General features: G+C 42.1%; 1 protein-coding gene across 1 annotated transcript; it reads left to right on the top strand.

Annotated features, from left to right (window-relative positions):
• Nucleotides 1-508: 508 nt before the first annotated feature.
• slc26a4 (solute carrier family 26 member 4) lies at nt 509-13,779 on the top strand. Its single transcript, XM_084161286.1, has 21 exons — nt 509-676; nt 3,315-3,461; nt 3,594-3,733; nt 4,041-4,151; nt 4,324-4,520; nt 5,375-5,539; nt 5,830-5,982; nt 6,403-6,485; nt 6,864-7,011; nt 7,498-7,611; nt 7,696-7,773; nt 7,902-7,997; nt 8,236-8,342; nt 8,902-8,971; nt 9,062-9,154; nt 9,267-9,362; nt 9,510-9,749; nt 12,686-12,740; nt 13,081-13,226; nt 13,333-13,416; nt 13,526-13,779. The coding sequence occupies exons 1-21, from the start codon at nt 603-605 to the stop codon at nt 13,547-13,549; spliced, it is 2,421 nt and encodes an 806-aa protein (XP_084017412.1). The 5' UTR covers nt 509-602; the 3' UTR covers nt 13,550-13,779.

Here is a 13,779-nt window from a genome sequence, read left to right as displayed (position 1 = left end):
TCTGTGCTAAGGACATGGTCAAATAACGTTCAGTGCATTCAGTCCCACTTTCAGTAATCAGTCACACCACCACGGGTCAACATGAACTATAGATGCGCACCCACACACAAACACACACACACACACACACACACACACACACACACACACACACACACACACACACACACACACACACACACACACAGAGAGAGAGACAAATACACACACACACACACTTACACACAGCCACCCTTGGCAGAATACTCAGTGGGGCTCTGTAGATTCTATAACTCCCTTGTGCTTCCTCCACCGGCAACACTCGGACACACATACCCCTTACCCCCCCAGCCCCCTCCCTCATATAAGCCCTACACACACACACACACACACACACACACACACACACACACACACACACACACACACACACACACACACACACAGGGATGGGGATCTAAAAAAGAGAGAGGAAGAGAGAGAGAGGAAGAGAGAGAGAGAGAGAGAGAGAGAGAGAGAGAGAGATAGAGAGAGAGAGAGAGAGAGAAGGAGGGCATGACACTGAAGAATTAGTCCTAGACTGTTTGTAAGAGGATGTGTAATGTTTGTGGTCAATTCGAGGGATGTACATCTTTTGCTACTCACTTTTGAAAGGAGCAACATTCTGGAATATAAAACAACTACCACAGGAGATCAGGTAAGTGATTATGACACAATGATTTTTAAATGTTTTAAATTGTGACACGTGTGGTCATCCAACAGCAAAACAAAATGGACAAACATCATGGTCAAATTGTGAACACAGTTCTTCAGAGATAATAAGAAAATAATGAAAGTAATAGAAATAACAAATATCCTCAAATAAAACACTGAATTAAAATGATTAGAGGTTATCAAAGAGGGATATCAAAGCTGGTATGTAGTGCACCTTTTGAAAACCCTGTGGTGGTGGCCTTCATATAACAACAATAATAATATATACCACTTAGCAGATGCTTTTATTCGAAGCGACTTACATTCGTTTTGCCAAGCTCTAGTTCTGATCCACTGACTCTTGAATATAAAGTTAATGAAAGAGAGAGTTTGTTCTGTGTTGAACACAAACTCCATCTTTCACTCGAGCCTCTGGTGTCATATTAGGTGTAGAATATCAGCCCTACCCGGCCATTCAGTGTTTTCCTATGTCATACATGTGTAGCTTCTTCAATGGCAGACTGACATGGGCTTTAAACTATATATTTCGTAATCTGGGGTTAGCTTTCCCCAGGTTTTACCCTAGTTAGGCTAGGCTATGCTGTGTTTTAGATGTATTCTTAGCCTGGCACCACTATGTCGTTGGTAACCCTGTTCCTTAGTGACAGCTCTGGGGTGAGACCAAGCTAAGGATGCTCTTGGCTATGATGCGATTCTGAAACCCAACACGCAGTACTACTGGGTCAAGAACACAGAGATCTTATGACTACAACTTTGTCTAACTGTTCCATTGAAACACTCTGGAGCAAAGACACCATGTATGAGGGAGTTTTCCTCTCAAAGAACCTGAATTACATTACAAGGTGTGCACATTTTTATTTTATTAGAAAAATATACTATAGAAATCATTGATGCTACAGCCTAACGTGGATGTGCCTAAATGATAGCACTGTCCTGTTTGTGTATTTGCTGAGGTCACAGACCTTTGACCTTAGAGTGATCTTGGTGATAAGCTCAGACCTCAGACATCATTTAGTTAATTATATTCTATTGACTGTTTTGGAAAGATACAAATCAAATAGCCTCTTAGATAAAAACATGGAGGAGGCTCCCCAGCTAGATCTGACACCTGTTTTTGACCCAGTCGCTATATCAGGTCCCTACTTTGTTTAATTGTTACAAAACAATTATGTTTCACTGGCTGGCTATGTGTGCCATTCCCCAACATATATATATGGTGATAAGCAGAGAGAAATAAAAGCGAGAACAGAATATACAGTACCAGTCAAAAGTTTGGACACACCTACTCATTCAAGGGATTTTCTTTATTTTTACTATTTTCTACATTTTAGAATAATAGTGAAGACATCAAAACCATGAAATAACACATATGGAATCATGTAGTAACCAAAAAAGTGTTAAACAAATCAAAATATATTTTATATTTGAGATTCTTCAAAGTAGCCACCCTTTGCCTTGATGACAGCTTTGCACACTCTTGGCATTCTCTCAACCAGCTTCATGATGTAGTCACCTGGAATGCATTTAAATTGACAGGTGTGCCTTCTTAAAAGTTAATTTGTGGAATTTCTTTCCTTCTTAATGCATTTGAGCCAATCAGTTGTGTTGTGACAAATTAGGGGTGGTATATAGAAGATAACCCTATTTGGTAAAAGACCAAGTCCATATTATGGCAAGAACAGCTCAAATAAGCAAACAGAAACGACAGTCCATCATACTTTAAGACATGAAGGTTAGTCAATACTGAAAATTTCAAGAACTTTGAACGTTTCTTCAAGTGCAGTCGCAAAAACCATCAAGCGCTATGATGAAACTGGCTCTCATGAAGACCGCCACAGGAAAGGAAGACCCAGAGTTACCTCTGCTGCAGAGGATAAGTTCATTAGAGTTACCAGACTCAGAAATTGCAGCCCAAATAAATGCTTCACAGAGTTGAAGTAACAGACACATCTCAACATCAACTGTTCAGAGGAGACTGCGTGAATCAGGCCTTCATGGTCGAATTGCTGCAAAGAAACCTCTACTAAAGGACACCAATAAGAAGAAGACCTGCTTGGACCAAGAAACACAAGCAATGTACATTAGACCGGTGGAAATCTGTCCTTTGGTCTGATGAGTCCAAATTTGAGATTTTTGGTTCTAACTGCCGTGTCTTTGTGAGATGCAGAGTAGGTGAACGGATGATCTGTTTGAGAGAATGCCAAGAGTGTTCAAAGCTGTCATCAAGGCAAAGGGTGGCTACTTTGAACAATCTAAAATATATTTTGATTTGTTTAGCACTTTTTTGGTTACTACATGATTCCATATGTGTTATTTCATGGTTTTGATGTCTTCACTATTATTCTACAATGTAGAAAATAGTAAAAATAAAGAAAATCCCTTGAATGAGTAGGTGTGTCCAAACTTTTGACTGGTGCTGTACATTCAAACAGGCTTTCTCACTACCCTGGAAGTGCCAGGTTTGATAGAATAGGACTGTAAGATCACTCACATAACACATAATGTCACGCAAATCTCAAGACGTTTACACTTCATAAGGGAAGGCACTGGTGGTCACAGGTAGTGTAAAAAGGCACTGGCGGTGTTCCATGTAAACCTCTCCATCATGCCTGTCTCTTCAGCAGGTGGAGCGGTATGGATGCCCTCTCTCCAGAGAACACATACACCGTGTCCAGACCCATCTACTCCAACCCCATGTTTGAGGAGGACAACGAGAGGCATGCTCGGGAGGAGAGGACCCTGAGGGAGAGATTCAGCCGCTCCTGTGGGTCAGTTTGGACAAGGTTTTAATAGTCTTACTGAAGGAAGACAGTCTGTGAGAAGTGAGTCTGTCTCTCTGTCTCTGTCTCTGTCTTTGTCTGTATCTATGCTGACTGCAGTATGTGTTTTTTCCCATGCAGCTGCTCAGGTAGGCAGGCCCTGAAGGTGGTGAAAGGTGTCTTTCCTGTCATTGACTGGCTCTCCAGATATCCAATCAGAGAGTGGCTTCCCAGTGATGTCATCTCTGGTGTTAGCACTGGTCTGGTGTGCAGCTTACAAGGTGTGTGTCCCAGTTTTCTCTAAACCGACTGTAGAGTCCACAAATAGCAACGTTTTGATTATCAAGTGTGACCAAATTGAGTTCTTTCCTCACTATTGTAATCACCCGTGGCAAGCAGCTTTGAACAATTTCATGCTTAATAAGTTTTGTTTAGTGCTCTTTGAAATAACATGTTGTTGAAACTGAAAGTCATCAATCTTAGCAGAGTAAACATGACAGACTGCAGTTGCCCCTCCTCAATTGTCATACAGACGTGAGAACACAAACACTGCTAATTTCATGTGGTTTATTTCCTTGTGTCTCTCAGGCCTGGCCTATGCCCTGCTTGTGTCTGTGGCTCCAGTCTATGGACTCTACTCCGCCTTCTTCCCCATCCTCACCTACTTCCTGCTGGGCACCTCCAGACACATCTCTGTGGGTAGGGCCCGCCCCTCAAACTGACTGACACCTGGACTGACCATTGACCAATGACTAATGAACTCATCCATCTCCTATGATTGGATGTTTAATGTAACAATGTATTTACAAAGTTGGCATCAATTACATGTGCACTTATCAGGTCTCTCCCTTGCATGTTCTCCACCCCTCAGGTCCCTTCCCTGTCACCTGTCTAATGGTGGGCTCCATCGTGTTGACCCTCGCCCCCGATGATCACTTCCTGCTTCCTGTGAATGGCACCGGTGTGAATGGAACAGGGGCTGATGGGATTGTGGTGGATGTGGAGGCCATGGAGGCCCAGAGGATCATGGTGGCGTCCTCCATGACTGTGCTGGTCGGGCTGTTCCAGGTAATTATTGAGTTAAAGACACAATACAAAGAGGAAGACACATTGATGTCCCACAATGATCTGATATCATGCTGTTCATATCAGTGGTGGAAAAAGTACCCAATTGTCATACTTCAGTAAAAGTATGACTCAAGTAAAAGTGAAAGTCATCCAGCAAAATACTACTTGAGTAAAAGTCTAAAAGTATTTGGTTTGAAATAATAAATAAAATGTAATTGCTAAAATATTCTTAAGTATCAAAAGTAAAAGTATAAATCATTTCAAATTCCTTGTATTAAGCAAACCAGACGGCACCATTTTCTTGTTTTGTTGTTCATTTATGGATAGCCAGGGGCACTCTCCAACACTCAGACATAATTTACAAACAAAGCATTTGTGTTTAGTGAGTCCGTGAGATCAGAGGCAGTAGAGATGACCAGGGATGTTCTCTTGATAAGTGCGTGAAGTGGACCATTTTCCTGTCCTGCTAAGCGTTCAAAATGTAACGAGTACTTTTGGGTTTCAGGGAAAATGTATGCAGTAAAAATTGCATTATTTTCTTTAGGAATGTAGTGAAATAAAATTAAAAGTTGTCAAAAATATAAATAGTTAAGTACAGATACCCCAAAATACTACTTAAGTAGTACTTTAATTTATTTTTACTTAAGTACTTTACACTACTGGTTGATATTAATATAAGGCCTTGAGGACCTACTCTGGGCCCTTATAGCCTTTAACTTGGATCCAGAGTTTTTGCTGGTCAAGTCATGTGGTCTGGAAAAACTCTGAGCCTAAAATGATCAGTGATGTACAGGTCAGGTGGTGCAAAAGGGGCTACTGTATCTCCATGGTGACCAGGTGTGTCTCCCATACAGGTGGTGATGGGGCTGCTCCAGGTGGGCTTCCTGGTCCGTTACCTGTCAGACCCCCTGGTGGGCGGCTTCACCACTGCCGCTGCCTTCCACGTCCTCATCTCTCAGCTGAAGATTGTCCTCTCCGTCCCCACTAACAACCACAATGGCTGCTTCTCCATCCTCTACGTGAGTGTCTAATACTCTAATACACACTGTAGAAGGACATCTGTCTAGATCCCTTTTGATAGGCTGTTAGTGTCTGAGAATTAATTCAGAAGAAATCATTCTAGAATTTTCTTTCCATCAAATAACACATGGTTATTGACAAAATAACAATAAAATAGCTTTCTATTTAGTGGTCATCCTATACAACTAGGCTAATTTGAAGGCCTACTTTGCATTAAACAAAATGCACATCTCAGGGATAGAGTCAGAGATGTTAAAGATCACCAAATATGACAAATTCTTCTGTTTAGACGCTCAGTGACGTGTTTACCAACATCAGACAGACCAACATGGCTGACCTGGTCTCTGGACTGCTCACCATTGTCATTGTCATGGCTGTAAAAGAGGTCAACACCAAATTCCGGCACCAGATTCCCGTCCCCATCCCCATCGAAGTGATTGTGGTAGGAAATGGAATGGCTCACAGTCAACATTTGATAATAATGATTAGTGTTTGAGATTCTATGAAATGCAGAATATCTAAACATGTTAAAGGGCCTACGGAGAATTCTGAAGATATTATGGGCCACTATTAATGGGGTGTTTTTGGAACTTCACCACAAAGTTACACCATTTTATTTATTCAACAATGCTAATTATGTAATTTTGCTAAACTATTCCTTTTAAAATCAAGTGATAAAATAACTATAACCTAAAGATGAAATTACTGTATATGTATCCACTGTGTCTCATGTGTGTGTGTTACATGTGTGATACATGTTTGTGTGCAGTAACTCATCATGTGTATCTCTTTGTCTCACCTCTCCTGTGTCCCACTTTCTCTAAACCCACCCCAATATCCCCCCCCCCCCCCCCCCCCCCAGACCGTGGTTGCCACTGGGATCTCCTACGCCACGGAGCTGGAGTCGCACTACGGCGCCAGCATTGTGCACAGCATCCCCAGGGGGTGAGAGCCCTTCCTGTGGCACTTCCTGTTTCCTGTCCCCACAGCAGAGGATGTTCTGGAGTTTTTTATTGACAGACTTAGAATCTTACGGTCATCTTCGTTAAGTCATTCAGCAGGCACTGTCCAAACCAGACCGCCTTGGCTTGTAGTGTTACCGCCAGAGTATTAAGAAATGGTTCCAACAATAATATTGACAAATGGTATGGAGAAACTGTCCCAACAATACCAAACATCATTGAAATACTATTTAAACAACAATATGAGTTAAATTCAGTTAAATTGGCTACTGTACACTTCCTAAATCAAATACAATATCAAAACTGCAACCACAAAAATATGATGTTTTCCCATGTAACTTATGAGGGGTTTGTCCCACAGGTTTGCTCCAGCTCAGCCTCCAAACACAGAGCTGCTGTGGAACATTCTGGGCTCCAGTTTCTCTACAGCAGTAGTGAGCTATGCAGTGGCTGTCTCTGTGGCCAAGGTCTATGCTGCAAAACACGACTACACCATCGACGGCAATCAGGTGTGTGTGTGTGTGTTCCAAATTTCCTGCCAATCAAGTTCTTTCCCCTAGCAGGATTTCTCTCACGCTGTGGAAATCGACCTGTGGTGTGAGAATGTCTATAACCAAGAGTTTAATATGACCTTTCTAATGTCTCTCTGAAACAATGTGAGCATTGTGGCCAAAATCAATTTTTTGGAGTCACTCCAGACAAACACACACATAGTCAGGACACCAGTAAAACACTGTGTTGGTATTGATAGCACCACTCAAATGCTTCATTCAATGGGTTTACAGCAACTCAACACTCCCAACCAAAACCGGATTTGTATATTGCAAATTAGCACCAACGCAAATGTTTTCTAAATCAGGCCCTAGTCTCTATGACATCACAGCAGAGCACAGGTACAGATTGCAGATTGACACTGGTTTCTCAGCTGTAACGTGTGCGATGCTCCATGTAGAATTTGCAGTAGATTGACCAGGCTCTCTCCCTGTGTGCCCTAGGAGCTGATAGCGTTTGGGTTCAGTAATGTGTTCTGTGGCTGCTTCTCCGGCTTTGTGGCAAGCACTGCACTGTCCCGCACCGCTGTACAGGAGAGCACCGGAGGCAAGAGTCAGGTACACTATACAGTACTTATAGGCAAGGAAAATACACACACACAATCACTGGTGCCGTTACAAACGTGTGTGCTATTCCTACAGGTGGCTGGTATAATCTCAGCTGTGATGGTAATGATTGTGATCCTGGCTCTGGGGCACCTCTTGGAACCTCTGCAGAAGGTGAGGAAAGGGCTTCCAAGCTGTATAATAGGTCTAATCATCAACCACTACAATGACAATGCAGAGTGTGAAATGGGATTGCTGTAGACTATCTAACACACTGATCCAGCTCTTTATTGGTCCCACAGTCAGTTCTGGCAGCCATTGTCATCGCCAACCTGAAGGGAATGTTCATGCAGGTGACAGAAGTGCCCACACTGTGGAGACAGAACAGAGCAGATTGTGTGAGTAATACTGACACTCAGCAACACAGTAGATCCCCATCCACATTCAATCACCTGAAGGAAATGACATGAAAGCATGATAAACTTGGTGTACATGGAATATTTAATCACTGGCAGTAAAGATACCGTAGATTGTGTTGATGACACCCAATCCACTGTATTTCACTTCAATGTAACAATTGTACTTTCTCTGCTGGATCTCATCATAAGTTAAAGCTGAAACCTGTTATTTTCGCAGTTCATCTGGCTGGCGACCTGCCTGGCTTCTGTGGTGTTGGGACTGGACGTGGGACTGCTGGCTGGCCTGGTGTTTGAGATGGGAACTGTGGTGGTCAGGACACAGTTGTGAGTAACACCTACAGCACTTAACACACTGCATAGTACCAATCCCATACATTACTAGATGCATTCTGTGAAGGCCTAGATTACATGTAATATTTTGATGTAGATATTGTTGTGTACACTACAGTATTTGCCCTGTAATATAAACCCATTAACACTAAATCAGAAGATCAAAATATTTTCCTGGCTCGAGTGTTTGACCACGTGCTCTTTACCGCTGTGTATCTAGATAAGAGTATATAAACATCAGTCAGTGAAACTATGAGTAACACTGAGCAGGCCTCTTCTGTAATCAAAGGCTATTAGAATGGCTTTGAAGTCTTCAGCTCATGTTACTAGACATGACAACCTTCCCAAACCCACTGATGTATAATATCAGACAAATAAGCATAAAGAATAACAACAAAGATATTCTATGATTCATATGGTTGATGTGTCCTAGTTTAAACTGTTGTTATTTATATTTTCTGTCTACAAAATAGAAATGATTAGGATGGCACTAAGAAAAATATGTTTTATTATATTTTATTTATAAACAATATATTTTCCTCTTCCTCCATAGTCCTGCATGCTCTACACTTGGAAACATACCCGGCACAAACATATACAGGAACATGAAAGACTACAAGAATGTAAGACATCTGATATGTTTGAACTCTAATTAATATATAACAGAAATGGATGCCAGAAATAAATGCAATAATGAGGCCTTTCCCTGTCAGATTGCAGAAGTTCCCGGAATTAAGATTTTTAAGTGCAACGCTCCCATCTACTTTGCCAACATTGACTACTTCAAAGAGCGATTGAGAGCCACGGTGAGTGAGCTCATTATATTTCTCCTTGACATTGTATAGATTGTGGATAGGCCTTATCATTCTACAAGCAGGCAGGAGGGAAAGTTAGTTGCATTTGACCTTTGACCTACAGGTGGGGTTTGACTCTGTCAGAGTGTTCAAGAAGAGGAATAAGGCCCTCAAGAAGATTCACAAACTCATAAAGAAAGGGAAACTGAGGGCAACAGAGGTACGATACAGTCTGATTATTGATAACATTCATCTGTTCAGCTCAGAATCTTTTGCAACAGGGAATTTCCATCTTTCAGGATTTTATGATTGGTTGTGGAAATACATTTGATTGTTTGATTGATTGGTTGAACCTCCATTCCCCCAGACAGGGGAGGTGGTATCCGAGGTCTCCCTGGGTGTCGACAACAAGGGCTTCGAGAGCGAGCGGGAGTCCGGGCAGGTGGAGGATGGGGATTGGCCTGTGCCAGAGGTGGAGGTCCGTGTGGATTGGGCCTTGGAGCTGCCAGTCAGAGTGTCGGTACCTAAGGTCCAGATCCACAGCCTGGTTCTGGACTTCTCAGCCGTGTCCTTCCTAGACGTGGTGGCCGTCAAGTCCCTCAGGCTGGTAAGTCTGACTCTACTACTAGTACTATCCATATGATATTCTATATAGAATAGACTACAGTTCATTCAAAAACAAAAGATCCCTTACTACAGTGTTATAGTGAGTCATCTTTCTGACATCATTTGAGCTAGTGATCTACTGTATGAGCTTGTCAGTGCCCCAGCTCATGACAATGCACAAATGACACGACTAAAGGAACAAAAACCCTCTGTATGGTTCAGAGGCGGTCGGTGACGTTTAAGATGAGGGAGGACTATTATTTTTTTAATGAGCATGGCCTTATTTCTATTACAGCATATTGGATGACTGTCATTCATTTTCCATTCACCCAGTTCAATGTAACATCAATAGGTTTAGGCTACATGATACTCACATTTTCCCTATACCCATCATGATGTTGCTACAACCTAGTCTATGAATGAAAGTTTACAACGTAGGTGCACAGGTCGAGAGAAGAATTAGAGACAGACAGTGACATATTCAATACTGCATCGCACACTCTTGCATGCATCTAACTGATCTAGGATATAATCATTAGTCCAACAGTTGCAAACGAGAGTTTCTTTTGGACAAATTCAGTTATGTTTATCCCGTTTCGTTCTGTTTGCTCCCATTTAAGAAATGTTTTTCAACAGAATCGGTTGATTCCAACCTCTCTTTTAAAAAGCATGTGAAAAAGGTAATTCAAATAACCAAATTCAACCTAGCTAATTTTCCGATTTATACGAAATTGTTTGACTACAGAGGTAGCAAAACTGTACTTCAAATCTATGATACTCCCCCACTTAACATACTGTTTGGCTAGTTGGGCCCAAGCTTGCTGTACAACAGTAAGACCTATTCAGTCTGTCTACAAACAGGCTCTCAAAGTGCTTGATAGGAAGCCCAATAGCCATCATCACTGTCACATCCTCAGAAAGCATGAGCTCCTGAGTTGGGAAAATCTTGTGCAATACACCGATGCATGTCTTGTATTCAAGATCCTAAATGGCTTGGCTCCCCCTCCACTCAGTATTTTTGTTAAACAGAAAACCCAAACATATGGCAGCAGATCAACAAGGTCTGCCATGAGAGGTGACTGTGTAGTTCCCCTAAGGAAAAGCACCTTTAGTAAATCCGCTTTTTCTGTGAGAGCTTCCCATGTCTGGAATACACTGCCATCAGACACACATAACTGCACCACATATCACACTTTCACAAAATGCTTGAAGACATGGCTAAAGGTCAATCAGATTTGTGAACATGGTCCCTAGCTGTGTGTTGCCGCTTTCCATGTCTGTTGTCTGTAACTTGTGAGGTGTGGAAACACTTTGTTGCTTTTATGAATTTTGTCTTGCTGCTTTTTGTTCTATGTTGCTCGGTCTGTATGCTACGTCTTGCTTGTCCTATGTTGCTATGTCTGTATGCTATGTCTTGTTCTAGCTTGTCATTGTCTATATTGTAATTGTTTTTAATAACCTGCCCAGGGACTGCGGTTGAAAATTAGCCGGCTGGCTAAAACCGGCACTTTTACTGAAACGTTGATTAATGTGCACTGTCCCTGTAAAAATAAACTCAAACTCAAACTCAAACTCAATGAATACACCCCTGATCACATGCAAAAACAGTTCACTTTTATAGCAGACACATACAAACAGCATGATAATTTTGGCCATTGTATAATTCCTTCTCACATCTACATCCTCCTCTCACCTTTTCCCTTCGCTTGTGGACTTCAGTGGACAACACATCAGCTGACTGTGACCAGGCAAAAAAAAACTTTCCAAGCCAAACCTTCATATCATAACCGTTAACCATTACACACAGTCTACATCATTGTCACCATATTAGCTAACATCATAGTCAACATAGCTACTAGTACTAACGTGTTAGTAAACCCGCTACAATCATGCAGTACAGTGTACAGTCAGCAAGCTGTTTAGCAGTTACACCAGCTGGCCCCGGTGGCAATAAATTCAGTGTTGGATAGCCATAGCCAGCTAGCTAACATAGCATCCCTCTCAGTTTGAGCCAAGTGTTTGAGTAGGCTAAACTAGCCAGCTGCATTCGCTAGCTAAGTGAAAGTGAAAGTGAAAACAAAATTCAACAAAATATTCCTATCTCTCTCTCTCTCTCTCTCGATTCTCCTTCATTTTTAAATAAATGAATTTGTTCAAAACTGTTCAACTTTCTCTCTCTTTGACTACTCTTTGAGTCATTTTATGCACTGCAGTGCTAGCTAGCTGTAGCTTATGCTTTCAGTACTAGATTCATTCTCTGATCCTTTGATTGGGTGGACAACATGTCAGTTCATGCTGCAAGAGCTCTGATAGGTTGGAGGACGTCCTCCGGAAGTTCTCATAACCACGGGAAGTAGTTTGGGGGGTGCTGGAAATTTATATTAATATAAATAAATACAAATCTGATTTTTCAGGGGGTGCTGCAGCACCCTCAGCACCCCTAATTCCCACGGCTATGGTCATAATGACTGTGTAAGTCTATGGAAGGGGGTGAGAACCATGAGCCTCCTAGGTTTTGTATTAAAGTCAATGTACCCAGAGGAGGACAGAAACTAGCTGTCTTCCGGCTCCACCATTGTGCTACCCTACAGAATGCTGTTGAGGCTACTGTAGACCTTCATTGCAAAACAGTGTGTTTTAATAAATGTTTTGGTGACGTGAATATATTTAGTATAGTTGTATCTAAAAATGCTAACTTTTTTTGTTTGTTATGATGGTCCTCCCCTTCTTCCTCTGAGGAGCCTCCACTGGAATGGTTCAACAACCTCAGAATACTAATTTAAATTATGCCCTGTGGCTGCTCTGTTTACTGTAGCAATCTCAGGGCGCAGGAATGCACTTCATCAGAGGGTTTGTGTGTTTAGTGATATCAGAGCTTATCCTTGTGAGATAAATGGCCTGGTGTCACACTAATCTATCCCCCTCTGTCCTCTACAGGTCATTAAAGAGTTCCTACGCATCGGAGTCAATGTCTACATCGCAGGCTGTGACGGTACTGTTTGGGATAGAAGAATACAGTATATGTCACTATTTAAATCTTGAGCATAGTAAGCAGTGTTATCAGGACAGTGCTATCACTTTATTACAAAGAATTCTGCTGTGAAATGTTGGTTCAATGCTGCCAAGTTGATTAGAATGAACTAAAAGCAGATTGTACTATCAAAATGTCTATGTCATAATAATGGTTGTGTTTTGTTGGCATGCTTGGAGGTTCACATTCTGATAACTGGTGGAGTCTGTACCAGTCTGTTTCAGCACTAGACAGCTTTGCCTTCTGCACTGGGTTCTTTGCTGTTGTTATTGCTCTCTCTAACCGGCATCTAACACTTCAGATGAAATCGTACAGAAAATGGAAGCCTTGGCCTTCTTCGACGAGGAGGTTACACGAGATCTCCTCTTTCTCTCTGTCCACGACGCCATCCTCTTCATCAAACTGGAGACAGCCAATGGGAGCATGCAGGATGCCATGGTTGAGGGGGTGAGGGCCTCGGAAAGCGGTGGTTTATTCTCTGATTTGAGTTGATGCTCAAACAACTGAGTAAAGACTGTATTAACCTTGCCATCCTGTCTTTGTCTGTGACCAGCTTTCTCTAATGCAGGATTGCAAGGAGCCACCGCCTTTCACTGAGGAAGAGGACCTGATTGAGACCTACGACAACCAGCATAGAGTGAGAACTATTTTCATCACTCCATTCTCTTTTATTGTCAATCGCATCAGAATGTTTGACAGCCATAAGATTGTCCGCTATTCATCCGAGTCTCTCTGCTCATCCATAGGCAATCCATGGACTCTCCAACTAACACAGAGACGCAGAAGAGCTGACCATGTATCTGTGTTCTCTGTGAACAGAGGATCAACCAGTATACATTACTTTCCATAAGGGACCACGGTCAAATCAGGGGACACTGACGATGGATTTCCCCCAGACTACAGCTCTAACTCAGGGGAGGGTACACTTAGCCAACTGAGTGTAACTTTGGACTTTGGAGTGGACTAAGAGGGTGATTTGAAGCAGCCGATCATTGATATC

This window comes from Coregonus lavaretus (genome assembly GCF_964263955.1).
Source record: "Coregonus lavaretus genome assembly, chromosome: 5".
In the NCBI taxonomy this organism is placed as follows: domain Eukaryota; kingdom Metazoa; phylum Chordata; class Actinopteri; order Salmoniformes; family Salmonidae; genus Coregonus; species Coregonus lavaretus.
The sequence above is the reverse complement of the archived record's forward strand: the minus strand, read 5'-3'. Positions and strand labels throughout refer to the sequence as shown.

Coding starts and splice junctions, on each gene's coding strand:
- slc26a4 (XM_084161286.1), top strand. CDS start 603: ATGTACATCTTTTGCTACTCACTTTTGAAAGGAGCAACATTCTGGAAT. Junction 8,972..9,061: donor ACATGAAAGACTACAAGAAT/GTAAGACATCTG, acceptor TTTCCCTGTCAG/ATTGCAGAAGTTCCCGGAAT. Junction 9,363..9,509: donor GGAAACTGAGGGCAACAGAG/GTACGATACAGT, acceptor CCATTCCCCCAG/ACAGGGGAGGTGGTATCCGA.